The sequence below is a fragment of the Felis catus genome, chromosome B3 (assembly GCF_018350175.1).
Source record: "Felis catus isolate Fca126 chromosome B3, F.catus_Fca126_mat1.0, whole genome shotgun sequence".
Taxonomy (NCBI): Eukaryota; Metazoa; Chordata; class Mammalia; order Carnivora; family Felidae; genus Felis; species Felis catus.
In genome coordinates this window covers 84887095-84912026 of record NC_058373.1, presented here as the reverse complement: position 1 = coordinate 84912026, position 24932 = coordinate 84887095, and the positions used below count along the sequence as shown (strand labels likewise).

Here is a 24932-nt window from a genome sequence, read left to right as displayed (position 1 = left end):
ACCTAATAAATATTTGGTGAATGAATCAAGAAGTTCTGTAACTGTTGAGTACCAGGTACTTTATTAGTGCTACCTGAGGGCTAACATTTATTTCTAGAAACTAACTCTTGAAATAATTTGTTATATAGTTGATGATGTTATTTTAGGGCCAGTGTAATGATTGAGTTTTACCTCAGATGAAGATATTTATATTGTTATTTGTCTTTAAAACAAAGATACAACTAGAAAGCATAAAATCCCCCAAATCATTTGAAATGATAGTTATTCTCTATGTTCAATAGAAAGGCATATATGCACTCCAGGCATTATATATTTATGTCTGTATATGTATAATTATATCTGTATATGATAATACCTACATAATATTTCATACATATGTATATAATTATATGTGTGTGTAAATTTTTTTTCTGCAAAGTCACTTTGAGGCACTAGATTGAAAACTGTGGTTTGAGGCTTCTGGGAAGTCAAAACTATTTTCATGACAAAATAAAATTTTATTTACTTTTTTCACTGTCATTTTTTCACGAGTGTGAAGTAAAGTTTTCCAGAGATACCTGATATGTGATATTGTGTCAGATTGAATGCAGAAACAAGCAGATAAGAGAATCCAACTGTCTCCCATTTATTTATTTATTTTTAAATGTGTATTTATTTGAGGGAGGGGGCAGTGAGCAGGGGAAGGGCAGAGAGAGACGGAGAGAGAGAATCCCAAGCAGGCTCCATCTCAGGATCTTGAGATCGTGACCTGAGCTGAAATCAAGAGTCAGATTGAGCCACCCAAGTGTCCCCCCACTGTCTTTTATTAAGCTAAACATTAATGATATTTGCAAAAATGTAAAGCAATGTATTTTGGAAAACCTGCTATTTGTGTTAACATATAGTAGGGTAGGGGTTCTGAGACCAAAATACAAACCACTGCTTTCAGAAGACAGTGGGATGCCTGGGTGCCTCAGTTAGTTAAGCATTGGACTTTGGCTTGGGTCATAATCTCACGGTTTGCGACTTTGAGACCCTCGTCAGGCTCTCTGCTGACTCAAGCTCAGAGCTTGGAGCCTGCTTCCAATTCTGTGTCTCCTTCTCTCTCTGCCCCTCCCCCACTCGGTCAGTCTCTCTCTTTTTCTCTCTCTTTCAAAAATAAACATTAAAAAATTTTTTTTTAAGTTAAAGAAAAAAATAAAAAAGAAGACAAAATTTCCCGGGTCTGCTGAATGCTCACTGTACTTGATTTATCTTAAAGAATGTGTTTATCATAATCTGGGTTGGTTAATAATAAAAAAAATATTAAAAATTCAGAGATCATGTTTTATTACTGTTTATTCACTGAAGAAGAGAGTCATAGCTACCAAATTCACAAAACTGGATCAGATTATCTTCAGCTAATACTGTTAAATATTTGATTTTTCTTTCTCCTGTTGTTTTTATTCCATCTCCATGTATTTTTGTTTGTGTCGTAGTTTTATGGTCATAGAATCAAAACTGGAGATGACCTCTTGTAGGTCTATCTACAAACAAAATTTGCTGAACATATAGATTTAAATATGTTTTTTGAATGATAACTTTCCTTATTATCAGTTAATAATTGACGTGATTGGTGCTTCTTCATAGGGACAAGGTGCTGATGTATGATTTTGAATGTTCTGGTTTCTGTGACAGTTATTTCTCGTTGTAAATGTATAAATCGGCACTCTGGTTTTGTGCATCTGTTTTTTTAGCCATGGCTAATCTCAGTCTTTCCGTAAGATTCATATTTAGTGTGTTGGCAAAATCAGACTTTAGAGCTTACAAGGACAAAGGTTATTATATACACTCTGGGTTTTAGTAAATTCATTAGGCCACTTGGGATATGGTGTGACAGTTTATGCATTAATAAATACCAGCTCTGGATATTATTAATATTTTTTAAATGATTAAAACTTTATGTTTTAGATCAGCTTTAGGTTAATAGTAAAATTGAGCAAAAGCTACAGAGGTTTTTCATGCTAATTTTAAAAATTCATTTTTCAGTATCTGAGAATAAAACTTTTGAGATTGAGATTTTTTTCTTATACTTTGAACCTTTTTTTTTTTTAATAACATATTTTATTTTTTTGAGAAAGAGAGAGAAAGTGAGCAAGGGAGGGACAGAGAGAGAGAGAGGGAGATAGAATCCAAAGCAGGCTCCAGGCTCTGAGCTGTCAGCACAGAGCCCGACGTGTGGGGCTCGAATCCACAAACCATGAGATCATGACCCGAGCCGAAGTTGGACTCTTAATCGACTGAGCCACCCAGGCACCCCTATACTTTGAACCTTTTTAAGAAAGCTGAGATGTTGCTGCAAATATGAATGCCATTACGAATGCTGCAATTAAGAATGCTTCTTAGAGCAGACAGTGATGATCCAAATCATATCATTGACCATTAAGCTGCTAGAATATGAGAATGAGAGTTTGGGAGTGGGTTTGTTTTTTTAGATAAAAGAAAGTAGCAAGTATGTAAATTGCTAGGGAATTAACAACAGCAAATAAGTAAAAGTTACCAAAACTGCATTAAATGTCCTGTTGATATTACACATTAACTTTTCATCGTTATCTTGGAAAGCTGATTTTCTTGGTTAGTTTCATTCAGATAAAGTACTTGACCCCATGATAATTATTAAATATACCTACTAATAGCTCTATAGGAGGAAGTGCCAGGGTTTTAGGTAAAGGTCTTGTGGCTTTTAGAGTTGAAATTAATAGGTACTGGTTGTAAAAGGAAAAATTAAAAGCAATTTAATTCCATTTCTGTGTGTAAAGAGAAAGTCCAGTAAAAATGTAACCACATGAACACAAACATGCATAAAGAAAGGAATTTGGGTAGTGAGATTAAGAGTATTTTTACTGTTGGGGCCCCTGGGTGGCTCAGTCGGTTGAGTGTCCGACTTCGGCTCAGGTCATGAGCTCGCAGCTCGTGGGTTCGAGCCCCGTGTCAGGCTACGTCTGGCTCTGTGCTGACAGCTCGGAGCCCGGAGCCTGCTTCATATTCTGGGTCTCCCTCTCTCTCTCTGTTCCTCCCCCACTCACTCTGTCTCTGTTTCTCAAAAAAAAATAAATGTTAAAAATTTTTAAAAAAAAAAGAGTATTTTTATTGTTTTGTTTTTGCCTGCCTGAATTGTGTAAAAGGTTTTTTTATTGTGAATATGTTACATTTTTGTGATGAAAATATTTACTTTTTTTTTAAAGTTAAAGCAACCCAGAAAAGTACATAAAGGAAAGAATAATTGTAAGATATTCCTTTTAATATTTTAAGTATTTGCCTTATTATTTAACTTATTTAACTTTATTATATGTAAAATGAAATAAAACTGCAATGTTTTTTCTTTATATGCTTATAGTTGCCTTTTACATGTAATTTGTATTACTTCTTGGAGTCAGATTTAATTTTAATTAAGTTCCCATATCAAAGTTTATTGTAGTAGTAATCTAAAAAAATAATAAGTTACAAATGTATATTATCAAAAGTGATATTTATATTAAGCTTTGTAGGAGCATAGTTATTTCATGAAACGAATTTTTTCATTCTGAGGTAGCACAATTGAAACAAATCTTGGCTTCTTGTACTTGAAATCTGTGTCTATCTACCGAAAGCATTTCTTTTTTTTAAGATTTTATTTTTAAGCAATCACTGCACCCAACATGGGGCTTGAACTCACGACCTGGAGATCAAGAGTTGCATGCTGTCCTGACTGAGCCAGCCAGGTGCCCCTACCAAAAGCATTTCTGTGTCATCGTATATACAAATTATTTGGAGACAAAAGTCTCTTTCTGAGAATGAATTGATTGACTTTTTAAGAGTCATTTATATCGTAATTTATAACAAGATAAAAATGCATGTATTAGCGGTTTGTGGCAAAGAAAAAAGTATCACCATGTATGTTCTCTTTTTTTTCCACTAGGCATTTTTGTTACCAATTTGTGAAGCAGCAGCTATGAGAAAAGTGGTAAAAGTATATCAAGAATGGATCCAGCAAGAAGAAAAACCTTTGTTTATGCAAGAGCCTGAAGAAATTGTGATCTCCTCTTCAGACTTACCTTGTATTGACAATGTCACAGACCGTGTTATTTCAATGGAAGAAGGAGAAAAGAGAGAAGAGGTAAACTGATAATACTTACATATTTTAGTATAAGTTTAATAGATGAGACTTTCATGAAAGTATAACACATGAACATACATATATTTAATAGGAAGTTAAAGATACCTTTTAATATATTTTGCAGCTTAGGTAATATGGTAGTTACCTCAGTTACCCTGTCTTAAAGCTCTTTGATGTCACAACTTTGAAAAATTAATATTGAGGTTATATACTAATTCTTTAATTCATTGTCTAGATCAAAATTAGATGCCATTATAAAAGGTATAATAAGTGAGACTAATAGGAGGGTGGCAGAGTACAGGAAGATCCTGAGCTCACCTCTTCCCATGGACATATCAGGGCTACAACTACATACAAAGGGACACTCACAGAGAAAGACCTGAGGACTAGGAGACCAGCTCTTGCATAGCTAAAGATAAATGAAAAAAATATGGGATGCCTGGCTGGCTTAGTTGGTAGAGCATGTGACTCTTAATCTCACTGTTGTGAGTTTGAGCCCCATGCTAGGTGTGTAGAGCTAGCATGCTAGTGTAGAGCTTTCTTCTTTAAAAAAGAAGAAAGAAAAAGCCACCTTGAGAAGGGTAAGTGTGGCAGAGAGGTAGTGAGGTTGGGAACCAAACCTCCCGCCCAGCAACCCACAAGTGGTTTGATAGCACAGGCACAGAGGTTCCTTTCTTGAGGAGCAAGGGGATTGAGCCCCACATTGTACACCCACACCCAGGAGATCTGCACAGGAAAAATGAGCCCCCACAATGTCTGGCTTTGAAAGTCAGCAGAACTTAACTTTAGGAGCTTTCAAAATCATTGGGCCTTTAAGTCTGGGACAGCTGGTGCGGGTGGGGGTGCTGGTTGGGGAGGACTAGGAAACTGAGATAATGCTCTTAAAGGTCCTGCACACAGTCTCACTCACACCCAGCACAGAGGCAGCAGTTTGCAGAGCACCAGAGCTATACATGAAGGATATTTATTGACTAATTTTAGGGCATATGCTGGAGGGGCAGGGGTCTGTAGGGACTTTTCCTTGGAAATGGAAACACTAGTAGGCACCATTTTCTTGCCCTTATTTAGCTAGCTGTCTTAAGGGCTCTACTTCTGACACTCTCCACCTACATTGCTAGCACCAGTTGCCCTATTTTGGCATTCCCCTGCAAAACCAGTCCACCCTTCCAGCAGACTCCCTCTTAAGCTGCTCCCACCCTGCCACACCCAGTGGGCAGCATTGACTGGGACTGGTGTCCCTCCAAAGTGACTCCTGCCCTGGGGAAATGAGAGACTGGTCCTGTCTACCAGCACCCGCACAGTATCATGCCTGGGCCTTTCAGCCAGCTGTGCCAAGGTCCAACTCCTCCCACCAATGCACCTATAGCAGTCCTGCCTGGGCACTGCAACCAACAGGCCCTGCCTACCAGAATGTCCAAGCAGTCAGAGCTCATTCACAACTGAAGGGTGCATGCTGCACACAGAGGAGAGCACCTGGTTTTGGTGATGGCAGGGGAGGGGATTGTGCTTCTGGACCCCAGAGGACACCTTCCACACAAGGCTGCTACCTTTGAGAACAAGGGATATAGCTGACCTACTGCCTAATGTGTTGCCTAATGCAAACACAGAGTCAGACAGAATGAGGAGACAGGAATATGTTCCAAATGAAAGAATAAGAAAAAAAAAATCTCAGAAAAATAACTAAAAAGGAATTAAACAATCTACCTGATAAAGAGTTAAAAGTGATAGTCATAAAGATGCTCACTGAATTTAGGAGCAGAGTGGATAAATTCAGAACTTCAACAAAGAGATAGAAAGTATTTTTTAAAAAATCAGGGTGGCGCAGTCGGTTAAGCGTCCGACTTCAGCTAGGTCACGATCTCACTGTCTGTGAGTTCGAGCCCCGCGTCAGGCTCTGGGCTGATGGCTCGGAGCCTGGAGCCTGTTTCCGATTCTGTGTCTCCCTCTCTCTCTGCCCCTCCCCCGTTCATGCTCTGTTTCTCTCTGTCCCAAAAATAAATAAACGTTGAAAAAAAAAAATCAGATCTGAAGAATACTATAACTCAAATGAAAAATACACCAGAGGGAATCAACACTCAGGAAGAGAATGCAGAAGAATGGATCAGTGATCTGGAAGACAGAATAGTGGAAATCATCCAAGTTGAGCAGCAAAAGGAAAAATAATTTTATGTAAGATAAGGTAAGGGACCTCTAGAGCAACATTGAAAGTATTAACATTTGCATTATAGTGGGTCCCAGAAGAAGGGAGTGAGAAAGGAGCTTATTTGAAGAAATAACAGCTGAGAACTTTCCTAACCTGGGGCAGGAAACAGACATCCACGTTCAGGAAGCATAGATAACCCCAAATAGGATGAACCCAAAGATGTCCACACAAGACACATAAGAATTAAAATGCCATAAGTTAAAGATAGAGAATTTTATTTTTATTTTTATTTTTTATAAGTTTTTTTTATTTATTTTGAGAGACTGTGTGTGTGTGTTCACATGCCAGGCGGGGAGGGGCAGAGAGAGAGAGAGAGAGGGAGAGCGAGAATCCCAAGCAGGCTCCATGCCGTCAGCATGGAGCCTGATGCAAGGCTGGATTCCACAAACTGTGAGATCATGACCTGAACTAAAATCAAGAGTCAGATGCTTAACTGACTAAGCCACCTAGGTGCCCCAAAGAGACAATTTTAAAAGCAGTAAGATAAAAGCAACTTACATACAAGGGAACACCTACCTATAAGACTCTGAACTGTGTTTCCAGCAAAAACTTTGCAGGCCTAAAGAGAGTGGCTTGAAATGTTTAATGTGCTCAAAGGAAAAAACCTGCAAGTAAGAATATACTGCAAGGCTATAATTCAGAACTGGAGAGAGATTCTCAGACAAACAAGTTAGAAGTGTTCATCACACAGCACAGCCTTACAGGAAATGTTAAAATGACATCTTTATGCAGAAAAGAAGAAGCCATAACTAGAAGTAAGAAAATTATGAAAGGAGGAAAACATTTCACTGGTATGAGAAAGTAGGGGAGGGACAGTAAAGTATTCTCAAAACTGAGAAAACATTTTGAGAGTGGAAATCAAAGAAGGCAACTCCATATGGTTTACAGAGTTTTATTATTGTAACTTACTGACCAAGGGTCAGGCAGACAATGATTTAGGTGCTGTACAGCTATTCTCCACAGAGTCTGGACCTTAAGCCCACATATTTTATGGGACAAGAGATGCACAGAAGGGTGTTATTGTGTGATCAAAGGGCTCACATGCACCTCAAAAGATTTGCGTGCACCTGATTGACAGGTAACCTTTAAATAGATCTTGTGGTACCACCTGTGCATCATGAAGGAAAAAGACTGTGATATCTCTAACAGATTCATGGGAGGCCAAAGTGGGCTCCCTCCATTCCAGCCTTGGAAGACACTTTTAAAGTATGTATCTTAATCTCTAAGGGCCTGGAACATGTAGCCCAAGACAGGTTATTGAATGAATATGAACAAGATGGAGAGCCACAGGTGGAGTCAGTATTGTCAGCACTCCTACAACTGGTAAACGCAAACATATAATAAAGGAAATAGGTCAGCCACTTGTAAAGCTAGCATGAAGGTTAAAAGAAAAAAGTAGTCAAATCAGCTACATTTAAAATAAATAGGTAAGGGATACGCAAAAAACATGTAAAATATGGTGTCAAATACCTAATACATGATGAAGGGGAGGTAAAAATGTAATGCATTTAGAATGTATTTGAACTTAAGTGATCCTCAACTTAAAATATATGACTATATACATGGGGTGTTATACACGAACCTTATGTATGGCACCCACAAGCAAAAAACCTATGATAGGTGCACAAAAAATAAAGAAATCCAAGCATAATACTGAGGAAAGTCATCAAGACATAGCAAGACACTAAGAAAGGAACAGAGAACTACAAAAACAGCTAGAAAACAATGAACAGAATGACAATAAGTACATACCTATCAGTAATTACTTTAATGTACATGGAGTAAATGCTCAATCAAAAGTCATAAAGTAACTAAATAGATTAAAAAAGAAGACCCATTTGTATGTTGCCTATATGACACATACAGACTGAAAATGATGGGATGGAAGAGATATCCTATGCAAATGGAAATGATCAATAAAACTGGAGTAGTAATACTTGTATCAGACACAATAAACTTTAAAACAAAGACTAAAAGAGAAGAAGGGCATTACATAATGATGAAGGAAGCAATTCAACAAAAGAATGTATTTGTAAATATACATGCGTCCAATATAGGAGCATCTAAATATTTAAATATTAATAGACATAAAGGAGAAATTGACCAGTAATACAGTGATAGGGAACCTTAACATCACACTTAAATCAATGGATTGATTGTCCAGGCAGAAAATTAAATTTTTTTTTAATGTGTATTTATTTTTGAGACAGAGACAGAGTGTGAGCAGGGGAGGGGCAGAGAGAGAGGGAGACACAGAATCAGAAGCAGGCTCCAGGCCCTGAGCTGTCGGCACAGCACCCCAACAGACAGAAACTTAATAAAGAAACAGTGACTTTGAGTGAGACATTAGACCAGATGGACTTAACAAATATGTACAGAACATTCCATTGAAAAACAACAGAATACACATTTTTTATAAGTGCTCATTGAACATTCTGCAGGATAGATCATGTATTAGGCCACAAAACAAGTCTTAGTAAATGTAAGAAGGTTGAGATCATATCAAGCATCTTTTCCAACCACAACATTATGAAACTAGAAATAAATTAGGAAAAGCTGGAAAAAGCATAAAGACATGGAGACTAAACAAGCAGTGGGTCAGCAAAGAAATAAAAAAAATAACCTTGGGAGCACCTGTGTGGCCTGGTTGATTGAGCATCCAACTCTTGATTTTGGCTTAGGTCATGATTCCCAGGGTTGTGGGATTGAACCCCACATCAGGCTCTGTACTGAGTGTTGAGCCTGCTTAAGATTCTCCCTCCCTCTGCCCCTTCTCTGCTGGCATGTGTGCGTTCTCTCTCAAAAAAAAAAATAAAAATAAAAAATTAAAAAAATACTTTGAGATAAATAAAAACAAAGACAATGTTCCTCAATCTTTGGAACAAAGCAAAAGCAGTTCTAAGAAGTTTGTATAAACACAAGCCTACCTGAAGAATCAAGAAAAATCTCAAATAAACAATTTAACTTTATACCTAAAAGAACTACATAGAAAAAGAAGAATAAAACCAAAAGTTGGTAGAAGAAATAAAGATGAAAGGAAAAATAAATGAAACAGAGACTAAAAATACAATAGAAAAGATGATGAAACTGAGAGCTGGTTCTTTGAAAAGATAAAATTGGTAACTTTAACTAGACTTATCAAGAAAAAGAGAGAGGACCTAAATAAATAAAATCAGAAATGAAGAGGAAGAAGCAACAACTGATACAACAGAAATACAAAAGCTATTTATAAGAGACTACTATGAAAAATTATATGACAACTTTGAAAAATTATATGCCAACAAATTGCACAACCTACAAGATGAATAAGTTCCTAGAAACATTCAGTATTCCAAAACTGAATCAGGAAGAAATAGAAATTCTAAACAGAACAATTATTAGTAATGAAATTGAATTAGTAATCAAGAAACTCCTAACAAACAAAAGTCCAGGACCAGATGGATTCACAGGCAAATTCCATCAGACATTTAAAGAAAAGTTAATACCTGTTTTTCTCCAACTATTCCCAAAAACTGAAGAGTAATGAAACCTTCCAAATACATTCTGTGAGGCCAGCATTACCCTGATACCAAAACCAGACACAGACCATACAAAAAAAGAAAACTACAAGTCAGTATGTTTGATGAACACAGATATAAAAATCCTTAACAAAATATTAGCAAACTGCATTCAACAGTACATTAAAAGAATCACCGTGATCAAGTGGTATTTATTTGGGGGATTCAAGGATGGTTCAACATTTGCAAATCAACATGATACACCACATTAACAAAACGAAGGGTAAAAACTATATGATCATATCAATAGATGCAGAAAAAGCACTTGACAAAATTCAACAACCATTTATAATAAAAACTCTCAGCAAAAAGGAACATACTTTAACATGATAAAAGCCATATATGAAAAACCCACAGCTAACATCATACTTAAAGATGAAAAACTGAGAGCTTTTCCTCTAAAATCAGGAACAACAAGATAAGGATGTGTATTCTTAACCACTTTCATTCAACATGGTATTGGAAGTCCTAGCCACAGTGATCAGACGAGAACAAGAAATAGAAGGCATCCAAATTGTTAAGGAAGAAGTAAAACTTTGGAAATGACATGATACTATACGTAGAAAACACTAAAGATTCCATCAAAAAACTGTTAAAACTAATAAATAAGTTGAATCACAGCATACAAAAATAAACTTAAAAATCTATGGCAGAAGAAGCAAAAATATACAATGGAGAACAGACTACTTCTTCAGTAAGTGTGTGGGAAAACTGAACCACTTTCTTACACCATACACAAAAATAAACTCAAAATGGATTAAAGACTCAAGTGTAAGACCTGAAACCATAAAACTCCTAAGAGAAAACGTAGGCATTAAGCTCTTTGACATCTGTCTTAGTAATGTTTTTTTGCTTTTGTTTTTGCTTTTGTTTGTTTGTTTTTGGGGGTCTGCCTCCTCATGCAAGGGCAACAAAAGCAAAAATAAATGGTTGGTACTACATTAAACTGAAAAGCTTTTGCATAGCAAAGGAAACCATCAGCAAAACAAAACTGTGTCCTAGCAAATGGGGGAACATATTTGCAAATGATATATCCAATAAGGGGTTTATATTCAAAATATATAAAGAACTCCTAGAACTCAACACCAGAAAACCCAAGCAATCTGATTAAAAAATGAACAGAGACCCTGAATAGACATTTTTCTAAAGAAGGATATAGGGCCAACAGACACATGAAAAAATGCTCAACATCATTAATCATTAAGGAAATGCAAATCAAAACTACAGTGAGGTATCACCTTACACCTGTGAGAATGGTAGTATCAAAAAACAAGAAATAAGTGTTGGTGAGGATGTGGAGCAGAGGGAACTCTGCACTGTTGGTGGGAATGCAAATTGGTGCACCATGGAAAACAGTATGGAGATTACTTGAAAAATTATACATAAGAATACCATATGATCCATTAATTCCATTTCTGGGTATATTTAACTGAAAAAATGAAAACACTAATTCAAAAAGATATATGCATTCCTATGTTCATTGTAGCATCATTTTCAGTAGCCAAGATATGGAAACAACTCCGTGCCCATTGGTAGATGAATAAAGAAAATGTGCTCTCTCTGTTAACACACACACACACAATAGATGTTACTTAGACCTAAAACAGAATGAAATCTTGCCATTTACGACAACACGGATGGACCCAGAGGGTATTATGCTAAGTGAAGTAGGTCAGGGAAAGAGAAATGCCATTTAATTTTACTTAGATGTAGATTCTAAAAAACAAAACAAATGAAGAAATAAAACAGGACCAGACTCATAAATATAGAGAACCAGCCAGTGGTTGCTAGAGGGAGGAAAGGTGGGAGAGATAAGCCAAATAGGTGAAAGAGATTAAGAGCTACAAACTTCAAATTATAAAATAGTCACAGGGATATAAAGTACAGCATAGGGGATATAGTTAGTAGAATTATAATAACTTTGTAAGGTGACAGATGGTAACTCCACTTATTGTGGTGATCATTTTATAATGTATATAAATGTCGAACCACCATGTTGTATACCTGAAACTTGTATAAATAATTGTATGTCAATTATACTTAAGTAAAAAAGGTATAATATATTGGGGCGCCTGGGTGGCTCAGTCAGTTGGGCGGCCGGCTTCGGCTCAGGTCATGATCTTACGGTCCATGAGTTCAAGCCCCGCGTCAGGCTCTGTGCTGACAGCTCAGAGCCTGGAGCCTGTTTCGGATTCTGTGTCTCCCTCTCTCTGACCCTCCCCCATTCATGCTCTGTCTCCCTCTGTCTCAAAAATAAATAAACGTTAAAAAAAATTTTTTTTAAATAAAAAAAGGTATAATATATAAAACTGGCATTAGATAAAAATGAATGTTATAATACATATTCCTTAAGGATGCTTACCAAACTACAATTCTCCCTTAACCTGCCTTATTCTAGGAGTTTGGTACTTATCACAAACCCAGAATATTCTGAATTCTTTCTTGGAAATTTTCATACTATTGCTCATTGCAGTGTAAAAAAAAAAATCCTTAAGTGCAGAATAAGCTGGTCTATGATGAGACTGGAGTTTACTCATAGAGGAAAAAAAGAGGAGGGAAGACAGAGAAGTGAAATTTGAGTACCTGGTATCATTTATTCTTTAAGCATAAATTCTTTTTTTTTTTAATTTTTTTTAATGTTTATTTTTGAGAGAGGGAGACAAGAGTGCAAGTGGGGGAGGGGCAGAGAGAGAGAGAGAGAGAGAGAGAGAGAGAGAGAGAAGGAGACACAGAATCTGAAGCAGGCTCCAGGCTCTGAGCTGTCAGCGAATATAAATCACTGATTTATATTTCTGATAAATTTAATATATATAATAATGATTTAAAATTTGGTTTTAATTATAAAATGGAGTTGTTACAGATTAGGATAATTATACATGTGTTTTTTTATTCACTTAGTATCTGTGAGATACTTAAAAGACATGTAATACCGTGTGTGTGTGTGTGTGTGTGTGTGTGCAAACTGTCATGCATCTTGTAATATGTTTAGCATTCCCTGGCTCATCCTGTTAAATCTCAGTGGTATTCTCCATTCTTGTGACAGCAAACTCCTAGAGTGCCCTGTAAAATATTGTAATACCCTCATGGAGAACCAATGTTGGAGATACAAACATGAAAAGACATCTTTTCTACCTTCACATAACTTCTGGTTTAGCAAGAAGACAAACATGAAAAATAAATATTATAAAAGAATATTGCTATGATCCTAGAGTCTGATAGGGAATACCTAACTCTACTTAGGCTTAGAGAAGTCTTCATGCAGGAGGTAGTATAATATGAAGTGCATGTAACAAATAGGGAAGGAACCACATGGTGTGAATAGCATCTACAAAGATGTGAGAGACCCTAAATATATCTACTGTACATAACTATATATATATTATATATATACATTCTGTATGTACATACTATATGTGTATGCCAGAATTTATATGCCATTGTAGTGACTCGGATTACATTATAGATAATGGAAAGCCTTTGAAGGATTATGAATAGAAGAATGGCATGGATAGTTATATATTTCAGAAGATCATGTCAAGCCCAGAATGGAAGGTAGATTGGAGGCAAGGAGACTAGTTAGGAAATATTAGCAATGTTCAGAAGGGACATAAGTACCCAGGACAGTGGAAATTGCAATGGAAATACAAGATATGAGCTGCTTCGGTGGTAAAATCAATATGCCTTGATGATTAATTGGCTGAGAGAAATGAGGAGTGGGGAGATGTCCCAAGTTTGTTTCTTTTGCAACAGGGTAGTTGTCATTCACATATGACTAGGAATTTTTACAAAAGCAAGTTTGGTGGTGGTGACTATGGTGCCTAGAGGGGTTGGTAAGAATGGGGAGGACATGGTTAATAAACTTTTAAGTATTTTGAGTTGGAGGTGCTTTTAGGTCATTCAGGAAGAAATGTTCAGTAGATATCTGATCATAGGATTATGAGGTTTAAGAGAAGGGGTATAGTATACTGTGGTATATTGTGTTGGCTGTGCAGACAGAGCTGATTTCCATTACTTCGGTAATGGCAGAGTAGTTTGTATTAGACTAATAAATCCCCTGCATATTGCACTTATAAGCTCTAGACAGAATATTCAAGAAAACAGGAGACTGTTTGAAGATGTTGAGGAATGACCAAAAGCAGAAAATAGCTAGAAAGAAACTTACAAAAATTAAAAAAAAAAAAAAAAAAAAAAACAACAACACAGTCTGTTTTTGCGGCTTTTCACCTAAAGGAACTCCTTAGTCTGCAAGGAGTTTGACAGCTAACACTCAGGCAGAAAGATACAGTCTTAGTGGTTTGAAGTACCTAATATTCTCTGTCTTTGGGTAATAAGAATTTTAATACTCTAAAGTAAAACAAATAGAAACTGTTTTCTGTTGATTTATTTAAGTTATTTGGATTCCAAGGGCGCCTGGGTGGCTCTGTCAGTTGAGCATCCGACTTCAGCTCAGGTCATGATTTCATGGTTCATGGATTTGAACCCTGCGTCAGTCTTGCTGCTGTAAGCACAGAGCCCGCTTTGGATCCACTATCCCCTCTCTCTCTTCACCTCCTCCACTCACGCTCTCTGTCTCTTAAAAATAAATAAACATTAAAAAGTAAGTTATTTAGGAGCGCCTGGGTGGCTCAGTCGGTTAAGCATCCGACTTCAGCTCAGGTCATGATCTTGGGGTTTCAGAGTTCAAGCCCTGCGTTGGGTTCTGTGCTGACAGCTCAGAGCCTGGAGCTTGCTTCAGATTCTGTGTCTCCCCCTCTTTCTCCCCCTCCCATGCTCATGCTGTGTCTCTGTCTCTCAATAAATAAACGTTAAAAAATTTTTAAAAAATAAGTTATTTGGATTCTGTCATTTACTTTAGAATGGAATTTATGTTTTACAGAACTGTAATATAATCCTATTCTTAAGTGTGTGAGTTACAGAAGGGAGATTCATATATTATATCCATAGAAAAATGTCCCTATATCTGAAATGATAAAATTTCTGTCTGACTCTTAGGGATGACTTTTTGTTTTCTTTTTGTTTTTGTCAATGGGAAGAACCTTTTTCACAGTGAACATATATTGCTTTTGTAATCAAATGAAACATTTATTTTGAAAAGATGCTTAGTAGGAGGACCCAATAATTTCCAGTTTACTTCTTCAGCTTATTATCTTGTTGCAGCATTCTTAATGAAATATGAAAAACTTGGTATTTTTCTTCAGGAAAATGGGACTGATGTTGCTGATCATGTTCGAAATTCTACTTGGACAAAAAATGGCACCTACCAAGATGTTCTTCATAATGCCTCCGAAGAAGCCACAGAACAAAACATACGAGCTGGTACCCAGGCAGTTTTGCAGGTGGTTCACTTCTTGGTTGTTTTTTAAAAATACAATAAAATAATCATTAAATATTTCAAATATATGTTTAAGTATTTCAGTGTACAGTATAATTTTTTAATAAAATCAGTACCCATGTTTATCAGTTATCCTTAGGACATATTAATTTTGTTTTTTCCTTAACTTTTGCTTCCTAATATATATGTATTACAGCTTTAAAGTTTATATAAATTGTGTCATGGTGTACTGTCATCTGGTACTTTCTTTTTGTATTAAACGTGTTTTTGAGATGTGTTGTTGATACATAGCTGTAGTTCATTCATTTTAGCTACTTTCTGGTATTACAATTTATGGTTATTTCACATTTTACTTAACTCATTTTTCTGTTGATGTTTTTTAAGTTGTTTCCAATTTCTCACTATCAGATAGTGCTGCATGGAGCATTCTTACATATGGTTGTGGGTTGGTTTTGTTTTTTTTTTTTGTACTCTGTGGGAGAATTTCCCTAGGTTGTATACTCAGAAGTGGAGCTACCAGGTTGGATAAGTTGTACATTATCAGCCTTACTTTACTGTTACTACCAAATTGTCCTCCAATGTGATTATAATAATTTACATTTTCTTTGGTAGTGTCTGCGAGTTCTCATTTCCTTGTATCTTCCCCACTATATAGTTAGATTTTAATTTTGGTGCCTCATATATGTGAAATGTTATTTTATTTTTTTAAGTTTGTGTTTCCTTGTTTTCATTTAATTTCATCACCATTGAAATTGAGCATCTTCTTATGAATTGCCTATTTGTATGCTTTTTCCCTTATTCTGTTGGGTTGTCTTTTTCATATTGATTTGTAGGAGTTCATTGTAGTCATTCATTTTTTAAATCAGACTGTTCTTGTCAAGGCCACATGTGACCTCCACATTGTTAAATCAGATGTACATTTTTCTTTTTATTTATTTTAACTTATTTTTTTAATATTTATTTATTTTTGAGAGAGAGAGAGAGACAGAGTGTGAGCAGGGGAGGAGCACAGAGAGAGGGAGACACAGATCTGAAGTAGGCTCCAGGCCCTGAGCTATCAGCACAGAGCCCGATGGGTGCTCGAACTCATCAACTGTGAGATCATGACCTGAGCCGAAGTTGGATGCTCAACTGACTGAGCCACCCAGCTGCCCCCAGAAGTACATTTTTCAATCCTAATCTTACTGGACTTGTCAGGAGCATTTGACAGAATAGACCATTCCCTCCCTATTAAAACTTAACTTGGCCTTCAGAGTAGCATCCCTCCTGTATTTCTCCTAACTCAGTGGTCACTTCTCAGAATTTTTTACTGGTTTGAAAAAAAAATTTTTTTTAATGTTTGTTTATTTTAGAGAGAGAGAGAGAGAGAGAGAGAGAGTGAAGAGCATGAGCTGGGTAGGGGCAGAGAGAGCGAGAGAGAGGCAGACACAGAATCCGAAGCAGGCTCCAGGCTCTGAGCTGTAAGCAAAGAACTGTGTGGCTCAGACTCATGAACTGTGAGATCATGACCTGAGCTGAAGTCAGACGCTTAACCGACCGAGCCACCCAGGTGCCCCTTTACTGATTTTTTCATATCTCCCTGACTATTCATGTTGAAGTGCCCAAGAATCAGGTCTTGGATCTTTCTATTCTCCTGTTTGATCTCATCCATTCTTCTGGCTTTAAATGCTATTTACTGCAACTTCTACAATTTTGTTTCTAGTCTGAGACCTCTTGTCTGAACTCTAAGAGCCTTGAACTCAAATATTCAAATGCCAAGGTAGCATCTTCACTTAGATATCTAATAGACATCTCAAACTTGATGCATCTAAAATTTGGCTTCTCACCTTGCTCAGCAAACATGCTGTTCCTGCAGTTTTCTTTGTTTCGTTTATAGCACGTTTTTCAGTTGTTCAAGCCACCTTGTCTCCTGTGTCTCTTTTATATCCTACATCTAATTTGATACCAAATCCTGGCCATCTTCAGAATGTATGCAGAATACTCCTATCTATTAGCTGTTCAACACTCACGCTACCTCTTGTGTCCAAGCCTCCATAATTTTTCATCTGAGTTATTGCAGTAAACTCCTAATCAGTATCCTTGCTTTTGCTCTTGCCCACCCGTCACGCCAGTATGTTCTCAACACAGTCGCCAGAGGGATCCTGTTAAGTCAGATCATGTCATTTTTCTACTCAAACCTGTCCACTGGTTTTGCATTATCACTAAGCATAAAAGCAAAAGTATTTCTAATGGTCTATAAGGCTTTACATCAAGGCTCCTCAGAATGTGGCCCATAGACTATAAGATAATTAAAAAATTGAGAGTAAGAGTTTAGAAACTTAAGTCATTTAATATATCTCTTGATTTTGATGAAGTTTGTGTTTATATTTTTATATGTGTTTTTTCATTTCCTTTTTCCTGTTAGTTCGTTTATATTGTATTTTACAAATAGGATTGGTCTGCAAAGTTTGAGAAGAAAAACATTCTTTTACCACTGTGAGTGTAAGAAGTTCTCCACATGCTCTGGTTCTGTTTCTCAACATCATTACCCAGTTGCTTCCCCACTTCTTCACTCCACTCTATGTCTATAGTCCTTGCTGTTCCTTAAATATGCGAGGTAGGCTTGCACCTCAGGTCCTTTAAACTTGCTTTTTCTTTTGTCTGGACTGCTTTTCTCCCAAATTGCTCATAGTTGTTTTATCTTTCCTTTTACAATTCATTCATATTTACATTCCTTTGTATCCTCTCCCTGCCCCCTTCCAGCTTTCCTTTTGCACTTACTAGGTCCTCCAGGGTAATGAGGTGATAGCGAGTACTTTGGTCTTATTCTTGGCTTTTGCCAGTACTTCTTAGGTTTAATTGCTGTTATATCATTTGTTATAGTTCTTGATATGTGCTCTTTTTCAGATTAAGGAATTTTACCTTTTTTCTTAGTTTGCTGTTTTTTTTTTTTTAAGTAGTAAGTGCTAGATGCTTTTTCTGCATACATTGTGATGATCATCCTTTTTTCCATTTTAGTCTGTTTATAGGGTATTCTTTGTTAATAGACTTTTCTAATGTCAAGGTATTCTTAAATTTCTGGGGTAAATACTACTTGGTCATAAAATATGTATGATACTTTGATCAATTTGAATTGCCACTATCTTCTCAGTACTTTTGTCTATTTGGGCACAAGTGATATTGGTCTCTTACTTCCTTTTCTTATATAGTTCATGTCTGTTTTTGAGAGCAGGATTAGGGTTTTATAAAAATTAATTGGGTAGTTCTCCTTTTTTTGTCTCTGAAACTGTTTAAAATAGGAATCATCTTCCATGCTAGGCAAAACTTTGCCAGTAAAGGTGTCTAGGCCTGGTGTTCAGGGATGAATCAAGGAGGCTTTGATAACCAGGTCTTTTCATGATTATTGATGTATGCATCTTTTTTATTTCTTCTTGAGTTAGTTTTAGCAGTTTATGTTTGTCTACAAAATAAATACATTTAAAATTTTTTCAGTTTTATTCAAATGAAGTTATCCATTGAAACTATCATGTTAAAATTCTCTACTGGATATATTGTTATGTCCTTATCTTATGTCTAATTTTTATTTCTGCCTACTTGGTCAGTGTTGGTAGACTTACAGAGTCATCTATTCACTATTTTTTTTAATTTATTAAAAAATTTATTCATTTATTCATTTTTTTGAGAGACAGAGACAGAGCGTGAGCAGGGGAGGAGAGAGGGAGACACAGAATCCGAAGCAGGCTGTAGGCTCTGAGTTATCAGTGCAGAGCCTGATGTGGGGCTCAAACTCATAAACCGTGAGATCATGACCTGAGCCAGAGTTGGCCGCTTAACCGACTGAGCCACTCAGGTGCCCCATCTTCGCTATTTTAAAGTTAGCTTAATATTCTTTTCTCACAACTATGTTTTATTATGTAGTTCATCCAGGAGATTTAAATCAGAATTATGGGTATAGAAAATCTAAATGTCCAAGGTTCACAATAGATGTAATGTTCTGTGCTTCCAAAGTGTCCTCAAGAGCCTTTGTACACACCTGTCAACCATTATAATAACTTTGTCTTCGATAACAAAATACAATAAATTATTTGATTATAACAAGCTTTTTATTTCTTTACAATAAATTAAAGATGTATATTAATTGGGGCGCCTGGGTGGCGCAGTCGGTTAAGCGTCCGACTTCAGCCAGGTCACGATCTTGCGGTCCGTGAGTTCGAGCCCCGCGTCAGGCTCTGGGCTGATGGCTCGGAGCCTGGAGCCTGTTTCCGATTCTGTGTCTCCCTCTCTCTCTGGCCCTCCCCCGTTCATGCTCTGTCTCTCTCTGTCCCAAAAATAAATAAACGTTGTATATTAATGGATCCTCATTAGTAGTACTATAGTATATGATCTATTCATGCAGTTTGTTATTACCAAAGCAGATAAACACACTTAGCCTGTAAACATGAAAAGAAAGGATAGATGGTATTTTGAAAATTGTTCTTGATTTAGGTATCATCTTTTATTCTAAACAGTTTTTCTTTTATTGGTTCATTTTATGACAGCAGTAGAGTTATTATATTAAAGCTCTCAGTTTTTAAAAATGCTGTTTTTCACTTGGTTTATTTTTTTCACTTGGTTTATTTTTCTTGGGTGCCTAGTAGTGATTTTTTATTTGTCTAGATAAACATAAAAACAATTGTTTAATGAGTTTAAGCTTCAAATGTCAAGCTGGGGTAGAAATAGGGTTAGAATTAACCTATAGTCTAGATCACCCAGTGATCAGCATCTAAATTTATTTTTTTCTCTGAATATGAAATTTGCTATTAATTTTATAATGAATAGCTAATTATTTCTTTTGTCTTAGGTGTTTATTATAAACTCATCAAACATATTTCTTCTTGAACCTGCAAATGAAATTAAAAACCTTCTGGATGAGCACACAGATATGTGTAAACGCATTCTTAACATTTATCGGTTCATGGTTGTGCAAGTATCAATGGACAAAAAAACTTGGTAAAAAATATTTATTCTTTTTTTTTTGATTGTGTATATGAATATAATAATTTTTAGAGGGATAGTGTCTGTGAGCAGAGCTTGTCACAGTATTGTAGAGGCTTCTATTAATGAATGGAGAAATATTTAATGTAATAATTAGGATGACAATAGTCTCCACTTTATCTCAGACATTTTTGATCAACCTTCTTGGATTATATTTTAAAGTGGACACCCCCACCCCACTCTCCCAAATGAATACATTCATGAATAAATGAAATTATGCATGTGTGAATAAAAGTATACGGAAATGATTAAATGTAAGAATGCTTTATTCCTCAACCTGGCATTCAAGGCCATGTACAGTGAGATCCCTGCCTACTTTTCTGTCTCTCTTTTAAGCCTAAACTCCACCCTGCAGAATGGAATCCGGTTCCCAGCTTTACCAAATTGCTCTTCTCCTGCACAAATTCTTGAACCTTTTTTAAGAATACCTAATTCTTGCCATGTTTTTCTGTTGTAATAACTGTGCTTAGATTTCACCTTCCTTTTTCCACATATCCTTACTTACATTCTTTCCCCTCACTTCACTTCTTTTCATTCTGTGTTTTTACCTGTTACAGTTTTTGTCAAAATTGTCTTAATTCCTAAGTTACTTGTATAAATTGTCTGTTTATCTCTGAATTGAGAGGCCCTAAAAAGTATATCTTGGTTGTCTTTGTTTTTATATTTCCTATGTTTGTGAGCATAGAATTTTATGTATTACTTGTACACTATAAATATTTGTTTAATTGAATGGAAAAATAGGCCTTTTGGGGAAAAGAGCAGCTCTTCAGTTTTTGCAAAAATGATACATCTTCGTTGTAAAAATCAAATGAAGAAAAGTTGTAAAAAGAAAATTAAAGTTTCCCCAAAGCTCACTCTCAAGAGGTAGTCATTGTTTTGCCCTTTGATGAATATTTGGTTCACCAAACCATATACATAGTCATAATATAGTATTATGCTGTTTGCATGTACCATAATTTTCTTAACCAGTCATCTTTTGATGGATATGTAGTTATTTCATTTTGTTTTTGGGGGGAGACAAGACAGTGATCATCCTTATACATACATCATTTTTCTCCTTTGACTTATTCTTAAAAAGTGGGAGTACTTAGTGAAAGAGTATGCTTAATATATGTTTTGCTGCATGTGGAAAAATGACTTTATTTTGAAAAAAATTCTTTATTAGCAACGTTGATATAGTTACATCTGGAAGTAGTTTGTTATTAACTTAATTGGAACACTTTTCTATGCCAGGTATCTTTAAGCACTATACATGCATTTTCTTAATGCTTGTAGCAACTCTGAGGTAGATAATCTCTCTGTTTTACATGGTGATTCTTAGGCACACAATTTTGTTCACATAGCTGAGATTTGAATTGCGGTCCTTATGACATCTGAGCCTAGGTTATGATTAATCAGTAACTGTACTATTTTGGACCATTCTTTTGTTAGTCTCCTGCCCCCTTTCCTTTTTTTTTTTTTTTTTTTTTTAATGTACTTTATATCAGTGCTGTTGAGCCAGGTTAAAGTGAGAGAACTGCTCTCTGGAACACGATTTTAGAATTAAAAAAATTTTTTTATAAGTTCCCTAGAAGTGATAGTATTATGAGAGATTACTCACATATTTACATTGAATTTACAAGATTTTATGAATTAAAATCATTACTATTATATTACAAAGTAAAAGGTTATAGATGAGTGAGTGTTGATTTGACCACAAATCATGTAAGATTTATTTGGAAAATGTATACTTTATTGCATATGTAGTTGATTTCAAATAGCTTTCATTTCATACAGCTCAGCTAGAAGCCTAAGATTACAAATGTGGCAACTTTGATTTCTATCTTATGAATGAATGCATATATTTATTTGTTAATAAATGTAGGATATTTTTCACTGAGTGATACTTTTCTATCTTAATCTGCCCTCCCTTCCCCAAAAAATTACGAATCTAGATCTGTGATCTCTTGCTGCCTCTGCCACATTTCTCACATGGACTGTCCCACATATTGCTATGCCTGGAATGGGCTTGCAAACAAACCAAAGAGGAGGTTGTGATAGGGAATTGGACTGTTAGCCTGGCTGTATACCAAACTGAAATACCCGTTTCACATGTGGTTGAATCAGTTTCCAAATTATCAGCTGCAAATAAGGTAGTTTTATGGTCTTAATAATAAGCATCTAGGAGAAAGAGGCAAGGTAGAGAAAATATTAGGATAGGCTTGACTTGGAGTACACAAGGAGAATAAAGGGTTAAAAAATGGCCAAATTAAAAAGGATGGTCCTTGATTACTTGTCAGGATCACTATGATCTATTGATCCTAACACTTCTAGATGTGTACTTGTTCTCCATATTATAAAGATGAAGTAGATGAATAGGCATCAAGGTAGAACCAAATTGTATAGCTAGAGTGTTCTTCAGACAGCTCCCTAAAGTCAGTCACTACTTCATTTTCAGGGGTTGGGGGATGGGAGCAGTCTCCACATTCTCACCTCCAATTCATCAGCTTTGCATACGTTTTTATTTGATGGGAGGGTTTTATGAATGAAAAATGGTTTTAAAATGGTTGGTATAGTTTATAAAATGGAATTTTTAATTTTAACATTTAAAGAATTCTAAAAATTTGAAAGATATTTGATATTTGAGTTATGGAAAGATAATACATTTTATAATAAATATTAGTTTTAAAGTTATTTGTTAACCAAAAACAAACATATTCAAGAAGGAAACATTAATTAATTTTTTTACTTTAAGGGAACAGATGCTGCTTGTGTTGCTCAGAGTCACGGAGTCTGTACTGAAGATGCCATCACAAGCTTTTCTACAGTTCCAGGGGAAAAAAAATATGACCTTGGCAGGTCGACTTGCAGGACCACTTTTCCAGGCAATAAAAATAAATAAATAAATAGATAGATAAATAGATGGACAGATATGTATTTTTATAAGATTCATTGAGCCCTGTACTTGTTCCTTGGGAAAAAAAGCTTTAACTTAAAGATCATTTCACATTAAAGGATCTTTTGTAGAACTAAATTAAAAGTGCTTATCTAAATAGGCGATTTGCCGTACATAGACGCTCACAACCTAGTATCAGAGTGAAGGAAATACCAAGTCTGTGAAAAAGCATTGAAACAGGCTGATGATACTGAACTTTCTCTCTTGTGTGGCATATTTATTTACATGCTTGCAAAAAAGCTGCCAGAGAGCTTCATGAGTAATGGCCTGATTGTTTCCTTTATGAGTTTGCAAATCTCTGGCATTGTTAGAAAAGCAAAACTTTGTTTTATGTTGTTCTGTAGTAGTGAAAAAGTAGTTGACAATAAAAATTCTTACTTATCGTGCAGCTTCTATAAGACTTTATTCAAGTCTATCTTAAGTATCAGTGGTAGTTTGATTACATAAGAATTACTGTGTTTTCTAGCCTGAGGATAGAGTACTGACTTTAAATGTATCATGGATTCTTTGGAAAATAGCAAAATAATATATTCTTAAGATGACACATTAACTATAAATACATGGATAAAATGGTTCTTAATATCATAGATAAAAGCTATCTCAGATCTAATTCTTGTCCATAAGTATAGTCTTTCAAATTATTACTATTTTTAAAAGTGCTCATTTGCCTAAAATTTTATGCTGGTAGTGAATAATCTTTTGAAACCAGTTATATTTATTATCTAAACTCTTCTTAACTTCATTACCCCTCGACCTTTTTTAGTGTTTGTTTATTTTTGTGAGAGAGTGGGATAGAGCGAGTGGGGGAGGGGCAGAAAGAGAGGGAGATAGAGGATATGAAGCAGGTTCTGCGCTGACAGCAGAGAGCCTGATGTGGGGCCAGAACTCATGAATCCACAAACCATGAGATCATGACCTGAGCTGAAAGTTGGATGCTTTAACCTACTGAGTCACTCAGGCATCCCCTTCATTAGCCCTTTTTAAAAAGATTTCTCAATTGTTAGAACTAAACTAATTTTGAGAGCTATAGGAAGGCAATTTTAGCTTGCTTTGTGGAATAACTTTATTGTAGTGTGAATGTTTAAATTTAGAATGGAGAATCACTGGTTATTTTCTATACTATAAGCTCTGCTCATTTTCAGCTTATATTTAAAGTATAAACATGTGAAATTTTTAGTATAAAATATAGAGTGAAGCTTTCAAAAAATCTTTTTTCAATAGGAGTACATACCAACTTGTATGACTTGTTTCAACAGGAGGTTCTATCTTTAGTAGAAATCCATATAATCTTAGGAGTAATGGCTGATCAGAAATTTCTGCCCTTTAACTAATAAATTTTTTTATTCTATGACTGGATTTATTATAGAACACCTTTAATTCTTCTGGTGTCTTCAGAATTAAACTTAATTTAATTCTTCAGTTTACATACAATTTTTCAGGAAATTTCATTAAGTATATCTCTAATAACTTATTTTTTTGGAATATTCAAGTTATATACTGATTTTCATCTTCAATTTGAGACTGTAGGTTTTGGTTGATTTAGCTCAGTAACCATTAACTAGTCAATAATTTCAACACTTAGTAGTGTGGAGACTCTTTTTAAGCAGCATTTATTTTATTTAACATTAATGCAATACAGCATGAAGGATAGTTACAACTTTAGGGATATTTCTTTTCAGTTTTGATAACCTACCCACATTGCTTAGAATGTTGGGAGTTGGCCATTGTTGAAAAGAAATTAATAGTAGATGCTAATGGTTGCATGGATTACTTTTACA

The 24932-nt window shown here is 35.6% G+C and overlaps 1 protein-coding gene across 15 annotated transcripts in view; it reads left to right on the top strand.

Annotated features, from left to right (window-relative positions):
- RALGAPA1 (Ral GTPase activating protein catalytic subunit alpha 1) overlaps positions 1–24932 on the top strand; it is a 269144-nt gene that overhangs the window by 74632 nt on the left and 169580 nt on the right. For all 15 annotated transcript variants that reach the window (XM_045059797.1, XM_045059798.1, XM_045059796.1 and 12 more), the window contains exons 11-14: positions 3917–4114; positions 15073–15210; positions 20026–20174; positions 22954–23083. In XM_045059797.1, the coding sequence (XP_044915732.1) occupies positions 3917–4114; positions 15073–15210; positions 20026–20174; positions 22954–23083 (615 nt within the window). The remainder of the gene's footprint in view (positions 1–3916; positions 4115–15072; positions 15211–20025; positions 20175–22953; positions 23084–24932) is intronic.